Here is a 22489-nt window from a genome sequence, read left to right on the forward strand (position 1 = left end):
AGAATTTATGCTGGCACTTGACACAAACCGGATTTCATCCATGCTAGTAGTTTAATGAAAATAAACATGGTGTTATTGTTCAGAGTTACAATACTTTTCCTCTGGGGTAAGTAAGACAAGCTACTAAGATTTCACATGATGGACTGATGGAGAAAATTGCTTTCTCTTGAAAAAAATTTACTACCTTTTGCCATGTTTCCATGAGAAGGCACACATATAACACACATATCTTGAATTATGGAATGGGCTATGTTATTTTAATCACTTGCTTTCAAGGAAAAGAAGTCACAATAATTAGTTCAGATAACCATTAGAAAATGCTTTGCTGCTGTGCTTGCTCTCCCCATACTCATGGCACTTCCACAGACAAGCTATCCCATCAGCTGCAACAGAAAAAAGCCTGCTCTGATCTGGACTCATTGCTACATGCAGGACTCTCCCCTTGTGACCTGTAAAAAAAAATACATACAAAGATTGCAAAGATACATCACAGTTCTACACTGATTATGACAGTCACTTTCACCACCCCCAGCCACAACATGATTTGCTCCACTTTTACTATAGCAGCTCAAAATGCTGCAAAGGATGTGTGGAGCTGATATTATCTATAGGATATTTTCATATTAAAAAGAGCTGGAGGCAATTGCTTCCTAATTGCTGGGACTGTACCACACTGAGAAGACAATTCTTTCAAAGGAGAACATTGAACCTGAACTCTTGATTCTCCACTGCATTTACAACATCAGTACCATCTGTGTTTGGTAACGTGTCTCACTGCTCAGCTTTCCCATTTGGCTGCACATGTTTTGCAGTCAGTTTGCAGCTGATCCAACAATCTTGAGATTGTGTCTCCAGCCACTCAGTTATTACTGTTAATGAGATCTTTTAACAGTGTTCCCGCCAAACAATTTATTGGAAGTGCATATTGAGATTTTCTGTAATTGTAGTAAACTTTGGAAGCCAGACACTGAATGCCAGACGCTACCCCCGTCTAGCAGCCCAAAAAATGTAAAAAAAGTTATTCAAGTATCAGTAGAAGGAACTGAATTTGAACTGAAGGCAGAAAGAGTCTGGTATTAAACTGTGACTGTTCAGACCTGTACCGACCTCTGCTCTCCTGTATCATCTAGCACAATGCCAACACTAAGCAAACCCATGAAGTTTTCAGGTACATGGGGGCTTGAGAAATTAGACACTTTTTTACTCTAAGTTACTGGCCATTAGCTTCTTTGGTTGGGTGAGTTACTGACAATTGTATAGCTGAATGAGTCACCCAAGGGGAAAAAAAGAAAATTCTGAGACACAGCATATCTCATATAAGAGACCAGATGAACCATATCTTACAAGAAGTGTGAAGGCATGAAGGAAGCCTTGGGTGACCAATTCAAATGAAGTTGTGGGTAACCTATGTCCCCCCATCATCTGTATCTGAGTTCTCCATGAACACAGAGAAGATAGCACTTCTCTAGCTCAAAATAACATGTCCCACTTAAACTTGATCACTAGTAACAAATAATTTCAGCAGTGATTATTTTTCAGGCTTTGCTCCTTTTCAAGTTATTGAATGGTACATGATCTTTGTCGATATTTAAGATCACAAGTTTACAACCCAGCAAATTCTTTATACTGTCTTCATTCAGTAATAACTTCGAAGAAAAGCTGGAGATGTAGTCTTTGGAGGCATCCAAATCTATCCACAACACTGACTCAAATCTCATTAATAGTTTCAGTCAAAAGGCTTAAAGGGGGATAAGGAGAAATCAGAAAAGTTGAAATTATTCATTTTCATGTTTTCTGAGTGGAGAAGGCTAAGGTTTTATTTCATTGTTTTAAGTTCACATCCAGACATGTTTTAAAGAAATTACATATTTTGTTGGCTTGTATGTTTTCTTTGATCAACAAAAACTTTCTGAAGGGATGCAAATTTACATCTGAAATTAATCTTTTTTATCTAGTAAATTACTCTGTTTTACCAGAAGAATCTCAAACATTGACATAGTGCAATAAAAAGGTTACTGTCTTTCAGCTGTTGTTCTGTTCTGAATATGCCCAGTAATAGGCAACCTCAATTACTAAAATACTCAAGAGTAACTAACTCATTGTTAGCTGAGGACCCCAGCATTTTGCAGGAGGATTAAATGAGATTCAATTACAATCTATCTGCTCATTTCTTTGGGTGTAGAACTCATGTAGTTAATGGTGTCTGAGGCTGATTTAGAACCATCTCACAGTCATCCAGCACAGTATTTTTTCTGAACATATTTTGATACACTGAAAACTTCTTCCAACATTAAATTGTTTATAGTAAGGTAACGAGAGCTTTCATAAGCAGGAATATATATGTATAACAATTATCTGGTCTTTTTGTTAATGAAAATTAGTTTCTCTTTCTAACTGGTAAACTGAATAGGAAACAGTAACCCTCCAGCTTCACCAAATTACCAATGCATTTGACTTAGATGATAAACGCTTTACACCACACGCTATTTTCAAACATAAATCTAGGTTTCTTTTCAAATAATACATTCAAGACTTAGAGATTTGAGAAACCTCAAACTACAGTAGTTAATGATCATGTCACTTTCCAGAACATCAAAGGAAACAACCTTAAGAACTACACATAAATTAGTGGGGATAGGGAACGAAAAGCAGCACAGACAAGCAGCATTACACAAGGATAATGTGTAACCAGATCCACATATGGCTCTGCTGCCTTCTCTCTTCTGTCCATCTGTTTTTTTGACCCTTCTGTGCTTTCCTCTTATAGGCTGGTGTTGAAGCCCTTGGTTCCACCCAAGTTGCTGGCCCGAGGAGAGCATCCCAGTATAGCTGGGATTTAATAAATCAGGAATTCAGTAAATGCATTCAAATGTAGCAATAGGGTACAAAAAAATATTTCTAGATATCAACTGTTGGGTTAAAAATCAAAAGCTTCTTTGGCCCTACCTTGTCAATGAATGTGAAAAAACAACTTGTGAAAATTCAGCCAGTGTGCAAGTAATTTGTTTTATCTTTTAATTTCAGATGCTTCTATTGGATCACTTCAGTTAGCGGTGAAACAAGCAAAATTTAATGGACGTGAGTGACAGCAAGCATCAGAATTAAAACCCTTAATAGCATGGAACAACTTTCATGTGTAGTGTAGCCCACAGCTACACAGACTAATACAGAGCTGCATGAAAACTTCACCTTCTCTATCTGTCAGCACAGCCCAAGGAAAACATGCTGCACTGCATTGCTTCACAGTCAAAATAATTAATTAAAACCCAGACAGCTCTAAATAACAGACGGATATTTCAAAGATCATTAGGAAGCTGGTTTTACATCCTTCCACTATCAGCTGTAAAACTGAAGAGCTACATCTAGTTTGAGTTATCTAGAAGGCCACCAGCCTAGAATATATTGGCAGCAACCAGACACTAGCACACTCAGTCCACGACTAGTAAGCCTTAGGGAGAAGTGGAAATCCATGTCTTGCACCTGGAATGGCCTTAGAAAATATCAGACAGAATCTTATAATTGAAACCAAGGAATTTTACAGAAGCAACTTATATTATTATCTTAATAAGTCAACCTTTACAATCCCATGCATCAGAATTGTGTGCATGAATGAATGTATGTGTGTAGGCAGAACGAGGAAGTGTGGGTGTCTGCTCTTTTATCTACATTTTATATACATGTATAACATATGAACTCGCAAAAACACACTGATTAGATAGATGGTTAACCTAAATAGTTATAACTATTAACTGAAATACTTGCCATAGAGTTCTGATGAATTCTTAAGTATGGGATACGTCCATATTTTGATCTGATTTCCCGGAAGACCTTGTCCAGTCATCAGTTCACTGGTTTTGGGTAACCAGAGCAAGGAACAAATCTATTGCAATTTAAAATTCTGTTTTAGTTTTCAAAAGGTGTCAACATGCCCCATTCAATAGATTTAAAATGCTACCTATAATGTTTAAACAAGGTACTGAAAAATAGTGCCAGCAGAATATTTATTTATTTAGAAGGATCATTTAATTCCTTACAGTGCTCTGAAGCACAATTGCCTTATTGTTCTATGCAAATGTGGTAATGGCCAATCAGTATAAAACCAAAGCCCTTCCAACACATCCTCAGCTAAGCTATAATAGCTCCAGGAAAACCAACAGCTATGCTGCTTTTTCCCAGCAGAGAATCTGTTCCTCTGTCTCCTAACATTCAAACTCCAGAAATGGATGTTTGCCCTCTGACTCTTAAACCTCTTCTGAACCCAGCACTCCAGCACTCAACATTCTCTCCACATTATGAGTTTTGGCCAAAATTTATTGCCAATAAGGAAAAGATGATGAGCAGTGTCTGGCTGGGACACCACCTCCTCTTCGATCACTTCTGTGTGGAGACAGAAGCAGTGAATGAGAAACAACAAACTGCTTCTGAGCCGAGTCACACACTGCAGTGCTGAATGAAGCACAACTCCACATGCAGAGAAAATCCTGCTGTTCCTCTGACTGCAGAACCACCCTCAAAGTCAGTAGGAGTTTGCCAAATGAGCACAGCTAAACAAGAAGAGCATAGCCTAAGTATGCAGACATTTCATCATTTCACCTGAGAGCCTGTAGCTGTACTTTGGATGATTTTCTCACGATTTATGTCCCAGACACGCAAAATCCCATCTTTCATTCCACCCCCTGTAGCAAGGACTTTGGACTGCCAAGGACACCAGTTCACAGCCTAAAAAACAAACAAACAAACAAACAAACAAACAAACAAAACTAGGAGAGTATATTTTGCTCAAAAGCTTAGTTGGAATATACATACAGCAGTGAAAAATCCCAAAACTTCAAATGCTGCTTTCATTGCCATTGCTTCACAGTAGCCTACACTGTCCACAGAAGTTCATCAAACTCCAGTTTCTCTGCTTACCCTTCACAGGCCACAGATTCACACTTCATTACTAGAAGAACCCAGCAGGATATATTCTTAGTGCCAAGGCCAAGCCATCACAGAAGCCGAAGCAAAATGACTTACCAGAGACCTGGTCTCTTCTGAGACATTTCCAGGATATGCTAACCCCTAGACTGTATCTGAAGAAAAGCTACTAAGAATTGAATTTCACCTATTTAAATAACCTCCTCTAACCCTTCAACACCAGTGCTTCAGGTCAGACTCAGATTTTTCTGGGAGGTAAAACAGCTTACAAATGCTGGACTCCCCTGCCCCTTATTGGTGATACTTGTCCTCCCTCCCACACAGACTAAAACTTGATAAAGATGAAGAATCTAAGATTTCTCTTTTCCAATTTCTTACTTCAGATACTTTGCTACCAGCCGTGACACATATTAATGGCACAAAAATAACTTAAACAAAGGGAATTTTATAAACTCAAAAAAGGAAAAGATCTTGTTTCTTAACTTGTAAGTATTGCACCACCAAAGTTTTCTGTGCAAAACAGAGAAGATTGTAAATTTTATTTCTATTTGGCACTATATTTACAAAGCCCTACTAATCCAGTTACATTTCCTAATCAAAAGTCTAGCAAACTTATCTGTGACTTGGAATGAGGAGAACTGGTCTTAAAACCAACTGCATCACAGACAAGGGTGAAGAAATGAACAGAAATCAATTAGATAATTTGCAAAATTCCCTGACTGTTCATAGCATTAATGATTTCATGACAGCAAACACAGAAAAGCAGATACTACTTCTCCATATACCTTAACTGCTGAAGAATGAGGTATGGTTTTCAGTGGCTTTGACTGCAATTTCACACCAGGATCACTAGGCCAGATATTCAATATACCATCACTTGACCCACTTGCTAGCAACTGGTTGATTAGTGACCATTTCAGGCTGCAAATGCTCTGTTTGTTTTGGCAAAGAGTCCCAACATGGTGCTGAGCAACCCGAACATCATGGTGATGAATAGATCCTAGTCGTGAACCACTGCAGGTTAGAAAAGACAACATGGGTTTAATGTTAAAGATGACAAACTGCATCATCACACTGAAGTTTATTCAGTGTTTTCAGAAGCAAAGCACACCAGAGAGAAATACACCTACAGAAAAATGATATTTCAGTAAAAGGAAACACAAACCACCTATCAAAAGCACACCCTGACTATAAAGCTGGCTGACAACAGAAAAGAGCCAAGCAGCTGATCAGTTCAAGCGAGGCAGAATACCCATTCTCTCTCATAATTTTCCTGAACGTATATTGCATTGTATGCCACTGATCTGCACTCTGCTCAACCCTCCAGTCATTTAATGTAAACACTTTCTGTTCTTCATGAAAAATAGTTTTGCAAGATGATTTTTGCCTAGGCCACTTACGACTCCATGCCCCAGAAAGAGGCAGTGTAAAACTCAAGTGCTCTGGAAAGTGCTTACTAGCAATTACCAGTGTTCTCCTTGGTTCTGTCCCCTCCCTTGTCCCCTTTCTTATTTCCAGGCTTAAACAAAATCCGCACTGCTTGACACTGTTGCACTAATTGTCTGTTAGGAAATGGATTTGTGGTTCTAAAGCCAGTATAATCAGTCTACCAAAGGAAGGAAGAACTTAGCTCCTGGATGTAGGTTTTACAAACCAATAGTAGAGTTAAACTGAAAATACTGGAAACACTTTGCCGTGCATTTTCCTTCCCTTCCCGCCGAAGGATATTACCTACATTAAACTTAGGACAAAACAGAGGAGCTTCCTGCTAGAAATTCACACTGCCAACTATTCTGGTGATACTGAAAAAAACAGCAAGTCCAATAACACCTTTCTGGGTATCTGTGAAACAGACACCTGACATCACTGTAATAAATTAATTCAAGGGAACAATGACTGGAGACTTTCCCACACTGACTCTTAATATTTTTTCAGATGCAAGTTGAGTGATTTGGAAGCTTTAAAAAAGCACACACAAAACTGGCTGATGTCAATAAATGTAATTCCATTGTGCTTGTATTACGGACTTGCCAAAAGTCTGAAAGATTCCATCCAAGTAGTGCTCTGGTGAATATTAAGCACATCTTTATGGAAAACATCTATGAAGACACATGGGAAAATGTGCATTATATGCAATGGAATTATCACGTGCCTCCTGAAGACTTGCATCAGTTTTTCCTACTAAATAATACGCAGAAAATCTATCCAAGAGAAACAGAATTGGATTGTCAATGTTGGCCATATTAAGGTTTTCAGTAATTCTAGTGGTATGAGTGAGAAGGAACTGGGCTCCTGAGAATCCTGTCTGAAAAGAAACTTTCCACTTGGCATAAAAAGAAATAAGAAATATTTGCTTTTGACACAGAAGATGGCATCTGTTTTGCTAAAGACAAGTCAACAGAATTTTTGTGATAGGTTAATTTATGGTACTGAAATTTATTCACAGGTTCATGATTATGTACTGTTGGACGATTTTTAACCATAGAAATCAGTATGCAATCCCAAAGTAACAATTATCCACAGTGAAGTTTACTGTAAGAATGCTGCTCATATTTTAATAATAACAAATAATAACTCCATGTATTTTTTTATTCTTATACACATATTTGAACTCTGCCCTAATGTTAGAATCAACTGTTACCTCAACCTAATCTTCAACCATAACTGTAGTTCACAGGTTCCTGCTGAATTTTATCATCACATTCTACTCAGATCTGTAATTTAAGTTTCAGTTGTTTTTACTTTTGGCCCAGCTGAAATGCAAATTAAAGGTAATGCTTACTGTAATATGGTTTTGTCACTTGGCATTGGCAGAATGCTCTAGCTGCATCCTTGTAATTTAATACACCCAGCCTACCTACTCTGGCAACAGCATTTTCTTAACTGTTTTTTCAGCTGGTATCCTTGTACCTTACTCCACCCAGCAGACCTAAAAGCCAAACACCATCTTGTGAAATCAAATAAAACTACATCTAGTGTTGATGTCCAGATATACAAGTTTCATTTTGAGTCTAAGCTTAAAGTCAGTCTACCCTTGCTATTATTTCTGTGTTTAAGTAAAACAGAAGACTATCTCATTTTTTTTAAATCATCAAGGCATCCATCATAAAGTCTCCCCTCAGCTCCTTCAAGTCTGAGCCAAAGATCTGAAAGAAACCAGGAGGAAAAAAACACAAGAGAGGACACTTAATATTTCTCATCTGAGTCCCCATATTGAAATTATTCCTAAGCGTAAAACACTAAACAGCTAGTGTAGAATTCACCCTTGGCAAATCAAAGGTCAACCACTTCAGTCCTCCTTGGGTTGTGGATAACAATGAGCTGGCCTTGTAGATAAAGATAGTGGTGTGCAACTCTTAACAGTTATGTTTCATTGTGAATCTGAAAAGACAGATGCGGTTTTGGTACCAGTGGAGGGGCAGCCTAAACTACATGCCCTCTCCCCAGCACCAAGGCTATGAACTCTGGAGTCCAGACCCACTGCAAAAAACATAATTTCAAGCTCAAGCTTTGTACAAAACCAGAGCCACAGCGTCCACATCCTAATGAAATTCTGCAAGAGATGACAGCTTTCTGGAAGGAAATTAGGAAACAGAGACTAAAGAGGCAGGCTAAATCCCCTTTGGCTGCTTTCCTGCCACACAGTACACCTACACATGACTTCTGAGATGGCTGATAAGTAGAGAGGCAGGATAAATCACCTTTGAGCAAAGCCAATGAAAACAGCTAAAGCAAATGGGGATTTGTCTAAGTAAAAGCAGCAGGGCTCTTTCTGAGAACATACTATAACACTCACCTACTTAGAATATAATGATTCCAGCTCAGAGCTCCAACTACAGAGAGGTGACCAAACATATTTCTCAATCTCTTTTTGGTTTCAATGTCCCACAACTGCCAATCCAAAACAAATAAGAAATACTAATTTAACCAAAAAAAAAATAAATTTCTCATCATTTGTTGGCAAGTAAGCCACTGCCCAGTTCTGAGCTGACATATGGACAACCTCAATATCATTTATTTCACAAGTAAGACAAGGAATATTTCCAAATTTTGGCACCTGTATAGTGATGCTGAAGTCAGACAGGATTGAAGGGAATACATATCTCTAAAATTATTCAGTTACACGTCAGTATTTGGAAGTCCATACTTGAAAGCACTGGTCTTCAGTACCTTCAGATGGCTGACTCAGGACTGCAGTGGGTAGGTCCCTGTATTACCAAGCATCTCACCCAAAGTCCCACAAAAATGTTTTGATAATAGGGCTGTCCTATAACAGCAGGCTGAGAGGTACATGTATAGTCAGATCAAAGTAAAATTCCTGTCTGTGAACCCACCAGGAGAGTGATCTTAGCAAGAGAGAAGAAAAAATAGCCTGTGCTGAGTAAAATAATTTAATGAAATAATTCCTCTTACTGGTGGAAAAAAAAAATCTGATTGTCTCTGGACAACTGAATCATTAATTCAGTCATCCGTTTTTAGTTTCTTCAGAGGCTCCACAACATATATATAACACTCGATGTCACAAAACCATTCAGAAAGATGCAGAATGATACAAGGTGCTATAAATTGTCTTCTGAAGAGCTTTTCTATAGTTTAGCCAATTTTAAATTTTTTTCCATAAAAATAAAAAATTTAATAAAAATTTTCTTGTAGCCACTTTATCTAAAAATGGAGAAAGACTAAAAAAGTAAATTATCTAGTACTTGCACTTCGCCATCACTGGTGCCAATTGCAAGGCAAGTTCCTTCTTTTATCCAAGCCAGAGATGAAATGTATTTGGAACTGGAATTCAAGTCAATGCCTTCAACGGCTTGAAGAGTTCCCCCATTCCAGATGTGTGCAGCAGGTCCTACAGCAATAGCAATGAGATTTTCAAGGCTCCAGTCCAGTATGTTTAGATCTAGAAAAAAGCTACTAAGAATTACCAAAAAAAAAAAAAGTTGTAGGTAATAGAATGAGGTAAGGGGAGTATGGTTTGGGGGAGAAAGTCTTCTTTTTTTAATAGCTGTGGAAAAATTTAAAGTGAATGCTTGTATGAAATCATACTAGTAAGTATTCCTCCTACAAGATGGACAGTATCTCTAACAAGCCAAGGACTTCATACAACTAATCTCCGCAAACTATTATGTTTGCATAGCAGGATCTGACTTACAGCAACCCCACAAGAATTTTCTAATCTATCACCCTCCACTTTGGATCACCACATCACTCATTCTAATTTCTGCCACCAGAAATGAGGACCCTCCATTAACAGCTACAGTTCCAGAATCACCCTTGTTCCACAGTAATTCTTGTTATTGAGGAAGACATAGGAGAGATTCAGTATGTTACAGGCTGTCCTGTATTCTTGGGTTAATTACATTTACCCTGCACACGACAGAAATAAAATGCAGAAAGGGGTCACATAGGATATGGAGAAGGCTGAGGCGTAAAATGACTTTTTGCCTCAGTCTTCACTGGGAAGAACTCTACCCACACCACCCAAGTTGCAGAAGGCAGAGACAGAGACTGGGAGAAGGAAGATTCCCCCCACTGTAGCAGAAGAGACTTCTGTAGGTTTGAGACTATCTAAAGAACCTGAGAATGTGAAACTCCATGGGACCTGATGAGATCCATCCATGGCTCCTGAGGAAACTGGCAGATTAAGGTGCAAAGCCGCTTTCCACCATATTTGAAAAGTCATAGCAGCATGGTGAAGTTCCCATGGACTGGAAAAGGGGAAACATAATCCCCATTTCCAAAAAATGGAAAAAAGGAAGATCCAGGGAACTACAAAACAGTCAGTCTCTTCTCTGTGCCTGGCAGGATCATGGAGCAGATCTTCCTAGAGCTCTGCTAAAGCATATGGAAAATGTGGAGGTTGATGGCAACCAACCTAGTTTCACCAAGGACCAATTGTGCCTGAAAAATCTGGTGACCTTTTACAAGGATGCCACAGCATTAGAACAACTGACATCATCTACCTGGATAGATTTATGTCAAGGATCCCAGGAAGGCTGGGCTTACTCTAAGAATGAAATTATAAAGAAAACAGGAGAAGGCTTGTCCCTGTGTGCCAGAAAAGCAGCTGGCGGGGAAGAAGACTGGCCTGGTTGAGCAGGGAACAATTACAAGACCTCAGAAATAAAAAAAAGAGTGTATCAACTCTGGAAAAAGGGACAGGTGAATCAGAAAGTATTCAAGGATATTGTAAGGGCATGTGGAAAGAGAATTAGAGATGCAAAAGCTCAGCTAGAACTTAAAGTAGCCATCTCTGTAAAGGATAATAAAAAATGCTTCTATAAATACATTAATAGCAAATGGAGGGTCAGGGAAAATCTTCATTCGTTATTGGATGAGGGGAGGAACTTAGTAATGGAGGACAAGGAGAAGGCTGAGGTGCTTAACACCTTCTTTGCCTCAGTCTTTAACAAAAAGAATAGCTACCCTCAGGACAACTGGACTCCTGAGCTGGTAGACAGGGATGGGGAGCAGAATCCCCCTCCTGTAATCCAGGAGGAAATAATTAGGGACCTGCTGTGCCACTTAGATCCCAACAAGTCCATGGATCCAGATGGCATTCATCCTAGGGTGCTGAGGAGGCTGGTGGAAGAAGTGGCCAAGCTGCTCTCAATCATTTGTCACCAGTCCTGCCTGACTGCGGAGGTCCCAGATGACTGGAGGTTGGCCAATGTGATGCCCATCCACAAGAAGGGCCAGAAGGAGGATCTGGGGAACTATAGGCCTGTCAGCCTGACCTCGGTGCCTGGCAAGATTATGGAACAGATCATCCCGAGTACCATCAAGTGCAGGTAGAAGACAACCAGGGGATCAGGTGCAGCCAACATGGGTTTAGGAAAGGAAGGTCCTGCCTGACCAATCTCATCTCCTTCTATGACTTGGTGACCCGCCTGGCAGATGAGGGGAAGGCTGTGGATGTGGTCTACCTCGACTTCAGCAAGGCCTCTGACACAGTCTCCCACAGCATCCTCCTGGAGAAGCCAGCAATCCACAGCTTGGACAGGTACCCCCTTCTCTGGGTTGAAAACTGGTTGGATGACCAGGCCCAGAGAGTGATGGTGAATGGAGCTGCATCCAGCTGGTGTCCGGTGACCAGTGGTGTCCCTCAGGGATCAGTACTGGGCCCAGTCCTATTTAACATCTTTATTGATGACCTGGATGTGGGGATTCAGTCCACCCTCAGAAGGTTCACAGATGACACCAAGCTGAGGGGGAGTGTCGATCTGCTGGAGGGTAGGAAGAAGCTGCAGGAGGACCTGGACAGCCTGAGGCAATGGGCTGTATTGTATTGAGATCTATAACTGATGGAAACTGGGTGAGAGTTAGCTAGTACAGATTCTAGGGTTTAATCAGTTTGAAAACGGGGACAGGCAGTTTTCAAAAACGCATCCTTAAAGGAAAAATGGCATAATGCATATATCCTGCAGAGTTTCCATTTTATGCAACAAGGGACCAACCTTCACCATCTTTCTTGAAACATACACAAGAATTCCCAATCTCTGCAAAAACCACCACACAAGACAAATCAACTTACAGTAATCATTGCGCAAGCCACTAATATGAAGTTTCACTTCTGGCTCCAATGGCATGGAAGGCTTCATGATGGTAACAGCTCTAAACTCACTTTGGGTCCCCTCTCGGCATCCTGTATTTGAAGATTCATCACAAACAAATCAGTAATGCAAAACACCACCAGTTTTTCTCAGATCTAAGTCATTCACATTCTCACTATATTTGTCTCTCCATGGTCAAGAGGCCCAAATGATCTAATTTACCCTGAGTAGGCTCAAAACACTAGCCACCTTTTACCACCTCTTTCAAACCTACATGTAGTTAGTCACCTAGAACAGAGAATAGGCTCCACAATATTTTGTTTAAATTGTAGCACAGCTCAACACAGAACATGAGGTTTTTTGTTGTTTTTTTGCCTTAGCTTTCTGTCGTACGTTCTTAGTAACAGAATGTTTCATATATGCTCGCCCACTTCAAAACCCCCTCACACAGCAATTATTTTTTTTTGCTTTCTGGTGTTAATCCCCCACCAAAAGATCTCCCCCATCAATACCTAACCACAGGAAAAGGTTTTTAAAGCACACACCCTTTGATCACAGCACACCGAGTTTGTGACAACGCATACTTGAGAAACAAAAGCAAATACGAATATGAGCAAGCAGAAGAGTCATCCTTTGTGGTCATTGTCTGCATTATGCTGTAAGGACTCCTCAACATCACAGAAAAAGGCCAGCTCATTAGCAATATGAATCATGTAACGCTAGAGTTTTATGTGTAAGGAAATATTTTCCTGTAACATGCAGAGCAGAAAGCTGGAGATTCATGTCTATACTTTTCTCTGTTTTGACTTTATTTTTTAATTATTTTACAGAAAGAAGGACTTAGAACAAATATCAAAAGTTTAAGGGACAGAAGACATCACTTATCTGTCCAACTAACCTTCTCTGTTCATAAACATTCAGCACTGACAAAGTTTTTGTGCTCTGTAACTTAAATACATACACAAGCATCCTATATGGAAGTCCAACTAAAAATCTGAATAATTTATTTCACACAGTCATTCCCTACTCTGTCCTAAATCTTATGCCCTAATCTAAACTTCTTTTTGGCCAGACAACAAATGTTTCCCCACTCAGCTGTGGTGGTTCTCTGTCTCCAAATAAAGACAGAAGATGAGGAAGAGAAGGCAACAGTTATTTCCTTTTGTATCTAAAACTTCGTGAAGTTAAAACAATCCAGTGGGCAACCATCTCAGATCTGCCCAATGTGATATGTACCACTACATTTTATACCCAAAAGAGTCTAATATTACTGAAATGAGATTTCTCTGTATAGAAAATTCCATATTTCTAATACCTATATATTTGGGTTTGTTTTTTTAAAACTTTACCAAATTTTTCTGAACCCAGCCAAGATAATTCAGGAAAACTCAGCTGCCTAACTGTAACAGTTGGATGAATGAAAACATTTCTGAAACACTCTGAAAATGTTTTTCTTCTTTAACATTGGTAGCTGGTATTTAACAGTGAGATATAAAGGATTAAATCATCTCTGTAACTCATTCTGGATTTCTCCTAATTAATCTATCCCAAATTCATACTGATCACATTTCCAGCTCTATTCACGTACTTCACAGACACATAAATGTGCATAATAAGCTTTTTAATTAGTGGAAATTAAGCTTAATTACACCATTTCGCGTTATTTTGCTTGGGTAATAGCAGATATCTCTGACTTTTGATAGAAGTTCAGCTCTCACATGCTTGTGCCATGTCTCAAAATGAGACTCAGGAAGTGGGTAAGTTGTCAATACTGTCACAACAGACCACTTCATCAACAAGTAAGTGAGTGGAATAAAACCCAGTATTTCTGATACCTATGTTCACTTGCCATCAAGAAAAAAAAATACTGTGATTAATCCTTACACTGTTGCTTTTGACTGCTCTGAAATAAGCCCCATGTGCATGGAGAAGAGCAACAAAGGAACATAAACCAATCACACAGACCCCAACATCTTCTACAGGAGCTGGACTCCAGATTAATAAAGAAGTTGCTTCTCAGTGTTTTCACGTGAGCATGAATCAGGCCCTGGCAGGCACAAACCCAGCATACACAGAAACAGCCTGATCACCAAAACAAACCATCTGTCCAAGACAAAATACAACAAAATATGGGTCTGATGTTTAACGAATTGCTTAATATTCAAGTAACTCTGGGAATGTCTGTATAATTTCACAGGTTAGCTCCCCACATCCCACTTGTTTTCAAATTGCCAGATCATTCTCGCTCCATTACACTCAGTCATTCCTAGGATAACCTTTTGGAGCAAATTAAACAATTCCCCTGCAAAATAAACCAGAGGTAGTGCTAAGGACAGACTGCTCCAGCTACCTTTCCCTACAGGTAGGAGCAACAAGACCCCACCACCTTTGTATGTCTTGCATTCTCATGTACCAAACAGTTCACATGATACATATTCTGTGCCCATTCTGCAGCATAACTACACTTTATTTGTAAAGCTCTGGAACTGAAAAGCCAAAAGGAAATTAATATTTTAGTGTCACCGATGCGTCAGACAAAGCCCAAAGGAGACCCAGGTAAAGTACTCGGGTCTAACAACACTGGAGGAGAGGGAGTACTAGCTCTCCACAGGCTGTGGGAACTCTAGAAGTAGCTTCAACCCGAGCAGTGAGACCACAGCCACCCTGTATTAGTCTGTAACACTTGCTGGAAAAGGAGGATATACTTGTTTTCCAGTTCAGATGCAGCCTGCTGTATCTTACTGTTCAGTGTGCATGACAACACTTTTTACATTGGAACATACCTTTCCAGATGCAATTGGTATTTTCACACACCTTCACAATACCACTTTCCGGAATGCTACATCTAACCTCCTGGACCATTAGAAGCTGAGGACATTTCTGCCAATACATTGAAGTGAAAACATGACTGTATTAATAAAATCTGTCAAAAAAAACATATTTAAGCATCACAGGTAATGCAATTCCTATCAAAAGGCTCAACACGCTACATAAATGCTTCAAGACAGCTTGTCTCTTGGATGGGAGTTCAGTAACAAATACAGAATACCAGTGTTGAAATCATATACTCTAACTTGAGCCACCATCTTTCCTTCCATAAAACACCAATTCACTCCTAATGATCACACAAACTTTCACAAAGCTGTTTGAACAAAGCCATCTTACCTGTGGAAGAGGTTCCAAGCCCTGTACATCTGAAGGTACTACCACAGGTCACATGCCAAACCTTAGGGCCCCCTTGTGCTTTTCTGAACTGGCTCATTTTACAAGCATATAGTGCCATGTTTTCTGCATGCCTTAGGTTTACTCTAGGAGGGAAAATCAGTTTTGTGGTGCCTGCACTGCAGCATGAGACCTACTGCATGTCAGAGTCCTCTCTCAAATCAGGGTCTCCATGATCCCATTCCTTAAACCAGTATTAAAACATGAAACTGAAAATATATACAAGGTTTACCAGGGAAATAAGATTTTTTTAATTACGTTATAATTTCCCTGGGTGCCAGAGCTAATGCAGCAAAATCAGAAAAAAAAAAATTAAAAATTAGCTTAAGATTTTAGCCAAGATTCAGGCAAAGGCTCAGATCAGCTCACACAGGTTAATCTCCTCACCAGTCCCTAGTAATATGTATTTGTTCACAACATTCACTGAGTTGAATGCTCTGATGCCAACTGCCTGTTTGGGTTGTAATTCTTTATTTACAGTCAGGTGGAAATGCAGCTGATGCTATTACCAGCCACTCAAGATTAGTATGTTCTTCCTCCAGTGTCTGTGAAATCTATTCTTCTAAGCACATTCAGTGTTACTCCTCTTTAGAACTCTGTTACAATCATTATAACAAATGACTTACAAAAACAGCTGGGAAAAAAGTATTCCTCCTTTATACAACCCAGCTGTTGTACAGCAGGCCTTAGCTTTGAGAGGCACTTTCTGTATGATTTACACAGACAACTTGGCAGAAAGCTAATCAGATTGCTTGGATCTGTGTCCCTCTAAAATAAATGCAGACATTTATGTGGAAAACCAATTGTGTATACAAGGAAGTAATCTTCTGGCCCACAGAGACCACACACATTCACTGGAATGTGAGATTATATTATTTTAAGTGCATCCCATCCTTTTATGCTACTAGGTAGCACAAATTAAATAGTGATTAATTACTGTATCAAGAGGGTAAACCAGATTTTTGTACTGTTTTAGCCAAGACTGGCTTCCAAATGGTTTTAGGAAGAGCTTGAGTTTTGATCACCCCACAACGTTATCACAAAGACCTCCACACCACACTTCTGGGAAATGATTGCAGTCCTCTATGTAGAGCTCTAAATACCTTAGTTCTAATTCAGCTCCTGCTTGTATATCAGTGTAATTCTAGGTTAAGTCACTTCACTGTAGAGATGAATAACTGACATATGTGAGACTGACACCTGGTTCATATTGTGACCAGCACTGTTTAGTATCTTCATCAATGATACAGACAGTGGGATCAAGCCCCCCTCCAGCAAATCTGAAGATGACATCAAGCTGAGTGGTGTGGTTAACATACGTGAGGGATGAGATGTCATTCAGAGGAACCTGGATGAGCTCAAGAAGTTGGCCCATGTGAACCTCATAAAGTTCAACAAGGCCAAGTGCAAGGTCCTGCATCTAAGGGTTGAAGGGGTTGAGAGCAGCCCTGCCAGTAAGAACTTAGGGGTACTGGTGGCTTAAAAGCTGGCCACAAGCTGGCAATGTGCACTGACAGCCCAGAAAGCCAACTGTATCCTGGGATGCATCAAGAGAAGGGTGGCCAGCAGGTTGAGGGAGGTGATTCTGCCCCCCCTACTCTGCTTGCATGAGACCCCACCTGGAGTACTGTGTCCAACTCTGGAGTCCTCAGTGGAAGAAAGTCATGGACCTGTAGAAACAGCTCCAGAGGAGGGCCACAAAAGTGATCAGAGGGCTGAACACCTCTCCTGTGAGGAAAGCTATGAGGAAAGGCTGAAAGAGTTGGGGTTACTCAGCCTGGAGAAGAGAAGGCTCCAAGGAGACCTTATTACAGCATTTCAAAACTTAAAGGGGTCTTATAAGAAAGATAGGATAGACTTTTTAACAGGGCCTGCAGCAAGAGGACAAGGTATACTGGTTTTAAACTAAAAGAGAGTAGATTCAGACTAGATATAAGGAACACATTTTTTACAATGAGAATAAGGTTGCCAAGAGAGGTAGGTGCCCCATCCCTGGAAACACAGGGCTCTAAGCAACGAGATCTTCACAGAAAGAAGATCTTCTTACTTCACAGAAAGTTCTTATCATCTCACAAAAAAAAAAAAAAAAAAGTCTTATTAAATTTCCCTGTGGGGTAGTTTCAATGCACTGTGTTGTGTATTTTAACAATTCTAAAACTCACAGACTCTTCAATTAGATCATGAAAGAAGGTGGGAAGGAAGAAAGCACTGCTGTTGAAAGGAGGACTTTCTTAAACTATTTTGGTTATTTAGAAAGGAAATGATTGCCCCAAGGACCAGGTTTCCCAGAATGATGTAAAAGCATGGTCTTTTTCCAACACTCAGTGACTTTCAACATGCAATTATTCCTGATACAACGTCCTTTTCTTAGCAGCTGAGCTTGACAACCTCACAGAAACTTCTAAATAATATCAATTAAGGATTATAAATCACTATAAGCAAGGACATTGAGTATGCATCTCTGAGACAACCTTAAGCTACCTTATGCAAGTTGTAGTCAAAAAATTAATCACGTGAAAACAGCTATCAGCATTTTCAGTACTGACCTTGCAACTAGTTCAATCAAGAAAAGGAAAGGACAAGAAAAAGAATGGTCACTGACTAAACACGCATAATTTAATAGATTAATAGTCACAATTAGACAGTACTGAAACAGAGAGGTGATTTTTAGTGTAATGTCATGTTAATAACTTTTACCAACACAGACAAGTATCATCATGCTTCACTTGAGAAGTGAATTTTCAAGAAGCTACTGAACAGAAACAGGTGGGTGGCTGGTGCATAGGTTTCTCGAAGATGACCAAAAAGAAATGGGTAATGCCTAAAAAGAAAAATGGTGTGTCAGTGTCCACTACAAAAAATGAAGGGATAAAGTATACAGCAATACAGAACAACAGCTAAATGGGAAGTTATCAGAAGTCTTTGTTTCACATGTTAGACAGATTGATTCAATGTGTTCTTTCACTCTTGGCCAAGAATCTGAACTTCTATTATCATGAAAAAAAAACTTACTCTCAGAGAGCTATTTTTTGGCAAATTTTTAATAGCATCTCATGCTGCCTACGTGACAAAACAAACATCCTGCACAACTGAAGAAATTGTCTTCTTCACACACAGTGGTTATTAAAGCAAGTGGAAAACTGAGTCATTCATTATTTTCATGCATATTTCTTACAATGTAAGTTTGCCCTCAGAGGTATATCTAGGGCTTCATCAGCTTGGTTTCAGTTTTAGTTTGCAGGACAATAGCCGGGAGGAAGTAGAGAGAAGATGAATCAAATTATAAAGCAACTTCTCCTGCCATTTCTCTAACTGACATTTCCTAAACAGACCTTCTCTTTTTACTGATTGGTCAATAAGGTAGCATTCACATAACAGATTACAGGCCAAAGACAAAGGAAAAAACCACATTGGGAAAGCAAATACCCTAGCTGTGTCTTTGAATGTTGCATTACTCACCTGTTTCCTTTTCATTTTAGTTCTCTTGCTCTCTCTGTTATTTCTCCATTCCAAGCCTGCTGCAGCATGACTGCTAGGTAGAGTCACAACAGTTTTTGTGATGGAGAGTTTCTTGGGCTCCTGAGTTGTCACTGGAAAAACAATTTCAATGGAAATAATACCTTTAAAAACCATACACGGGGGTATTTGTCAACTTTTCAGAATAGTATTGATTTTGTAGTAGCAGTACTCTAAAAGCATATCTGACACACTACCAATATTTGAACCAGTCACTCCACTTTACTTCTACAGCACTATTAATCTTACCCTAAAAGGAATGTCTAAAAAAGGTCAGATTGGTAAGTCCCTTTGTAAAATGTGCTTATCTACTACTGTAGCCCATATCCAGCCTCAGATTTATTGACTGGTTATACAGCATCCTACTCCATAGGAAATCAATACCTGGTATTTCCCAGAACCACAGAGGCTTTCACCACTGCTAGTAGAGACAATATGCAGGACTTTCTGTTCTAGAAACTGAAGTAGGGAAGATTTCACCTTGTTTTACAACCCGAGTTTCCTGCAGCTGGGAATGTGTTATTTTAATAGCTATGGTATATGGTATTCCACGTAGCAGAAGACAGAATTGCACTTTCTGACTAACAGCCATGGCATCATAGGAACACATCGTGAACACTAAGCAGCATGTATTATTTGTTCTCGAAATATTTCCTTTATTAATCAATAAATAAGCCTTTTTTAGACCCCCATATGTTCCAGGAAGCTCTTCTCGTACATGTAGCATGAAAACTCCCCACTTCCCCACAGCACTGCTGCAAGTACAGGCCAGTGAGTTCAAAGGCTCATTTAACCGTTCCTCAGCTCCCTCTGTTGTTGATGGAGAGAAACAGCCTCCCCTAGAGTCACTTCTCCAGATCAAGCCTGGGTACTGAAGGTTTGGTCAGGGCTGTGAATAGCGCTCAAGTAAATCTCTCCCTAGAGTGAGGTGAGCGTCCCGTGGCTGCTATCCCTTTGTCAATACCAGAAGCCCTACACATTGCAGGAGAGACAATAACATGGGGCAGATGTCTCCCTGCATGAGCACACACACAACACCCAGGCATGCAGACTGGTCCTAGTTCTGCAGTTATAGCCAGGTCTGCAGTAGGGGTGTGTACGGCAAAGGAGAAGCAGAAGACAGGGAAGGAGAGAGGCCTGTATGAATTCTCCTGCTCTCCTGTCAGTTATTGTTATCTATTCCAAGTATGCAGGCGCAGCAACAAACCCTGTGCACTGTTACAGCCCAGTGCAACTTAAAACTCAGTCCAGTCCAGCTCCCATCATACAGGAAAAAAAGACTGGTCTGCAACAGGCACTGCTCAGCTGGAGATGACACCTCCTGTCCTCCCATTCCTTTCAGCCTCCTCTCCATGCCCATTGTCTGTATGACTGCTGTCCTACGCTGACTGCACACTGGTGAGAGGCAGCCCCAGCTCCCCTCTCAGGCCAGCAGCGTGGCTCTGCTGAGAGGTGCTGTCCCGGAGCTTGCTCTGCCTGCCAAGGCGCAGTCGGCGGCTGCCGCAGGCTGCCAGGCCCGGCTCCTGGCGACGGGAGAGGAGGCCACACCAACCCGCACCTTACACCAGGTCCCCGCTCACTTCAGAAGCCCCTCCACGAGGCCATCCTCCACACGAAAGCCTTCCTTTGCACCCTGTCTGACCTGAGGGGTCCCGCGCGGAGGCCCCGGGACCGGTCAGGCAGCGGGCCCCGCGCGGCGCGGCCACGCCGCCTTCCGCCTGCCACCGCTGCCATCGCGCGAGGGCCGGGCTGCTCGCCGCCGCCGCCCGGGCCCGCAGCTTCCTCCTCATGGAGCTCCTGAACTCGGCGTACGTCATCCTCTCTGCGCCTGCAGCCTGCACAGGTGAACACAGACACAACACCACAGTCAGGCGTGACTCTGTCCCTTCACACTGTGACCAGTCTTCAGGCTCAGCCCGCCTGAGAGCAGCAGGCCGTGGAAAGGGATGCTGGGGTGAAACGGGTGGCAGCGGTCAGGCACCTGGGTGGAGAAAGTGAGGGTGGAAAAAAACAGCAGGAAACACATTATTCTGGACAGATAAGTACCCCTGAAGGAACTGTCACACAAAAAAGCCTGCGGCAGAGAAAAAAAACTAAACGTAGGTCACTCACACACGAGGCGACGGTGCTGGCCTTTGGTTGACCCAAGGCAGCTCCAGACATCTAGCACAGGATCCTGTCCCTGGTCTTTCCTGGGAGATGGGCATTTGGGAAAACCCATGTGCTGGCTGTCTGGAACCGTATTTCTTTTCTGATCTTCACACAAAGAAGCACTTAGCTCACTTTTGATTTCTGAATCTTCTAATCACAGCTGTGGCTTGCTCATGTTATTATTTTGTATGTTATCTACACTTCTTAATGCATTAAGATGCAGACAAATTTTTATTTCTTACTTTAAAATACATTCATAGAGCAATTCGTGTCAGAAAAACATAAAACACAAGAATGTATCAAGATTTCAAGTATAAAAGTCTAGGTAATATTGAATACTATTTTTTTTTTTCCAGATAGCTTTAAAGTAATGTTTTAGGGAAAACAGAGGAAGTAACAACAGTAAGGAAGCACAGCAAGTATAATAGGCTTCTGGATCATTATTAGGTACTCCAGTAAATACTTATAACATATTGAGAACTGTTATTATTTATTTCTGAAATAAAATTAGATGCAAATTACAAGCTGCTGACACACAACATGGACACAAGGATTTTGTATGGCTTTTCTGAAATCAAACCCATTCAAACATGCTTTTAAGGCAGTATTAGTCATCTGTGCGTGCTTGTTAAGTACAGGTTTGTTCATTTCAGCACAGAAGTCTGTGCCTCCTCTGTCCCCACCAGCAAAAGATCATGCTTATAGGCCTCACTGCCAGGCAAGAGATCAAGCCTCACATGTCCTCAGATCAGAGGAAGCACCCATAAAAATACTGAAATCTCACAGTATCTCCAAAGCATCTCAGTTGTGCAGAACTGTGTGAAATTCTCTATATAGTCTTGTTAAACAAAATTAACATGGACCATAGCTGTTAGAGAACATTCTAGAAACAGCTGAACATACCACTATGACACTGTAAAAATCAACGATAGTTTAGGTGATATCAAAGCCACTGAAAAGCAACAGAGCTCTAGAGTCCAGGTTTTACCTTCAGAAAGTCCCATTCATAGTTCAAAATAAGGGTAGAAAAATAATCAGAGTAATAAGAAACCTGTGAGACAGAAATCACTACGCAATGGTGGTTTGGACTGTAAGGAGCAGAGCGTTAGCAGAAACTAACAAGCAACATG

General features: G+C 40.6%; 1 protein-coding gene across 1 annotated transcript; it reads right to left on the reverse strand.

The window, feature by feature from the left end:
* Positions 1-294: 294 nt before the first annotated feature.
* Positions 295-21371, reverse strand: CDC20B (cell division cycle 20B). The gene is made up of 11 exons (XM_051642826.1): positions 21321-21371; positions 20851-21043; positions 19152-19282; positions 15254-15350; positions 12452-12562; positions 9621-9817; positions 8714-8808; positions 5703-5931; positions 4594-4719; positions 3763-3880; positions 295-449 (listed from the first exon to the last, which is right to left on the reverse strand). The coding sequence occupies exons 1-11, from the start codon at positions 21369-21371 to the stop codon at positions 295-297; spliced, it is 1503 nt and encodes a 500-aa protein (XP_051498786.1).
* Positions 21372-22489: the final 1118 nt, after the last annotated feature.

This window comes from Apus apus, chromosome Z, assembly GCF_020740795.1.
Source record: "Apus apus isolate bApuApu2 chromosome Z, bApuApu2.pri.cur, whole genome shotgun sequence".
NCBI classification, from domain to species: Eukaryota; Metazoa; Chordata; class Aves; order Apodiformes; family Apodidae; genus Apus; species Apus apus.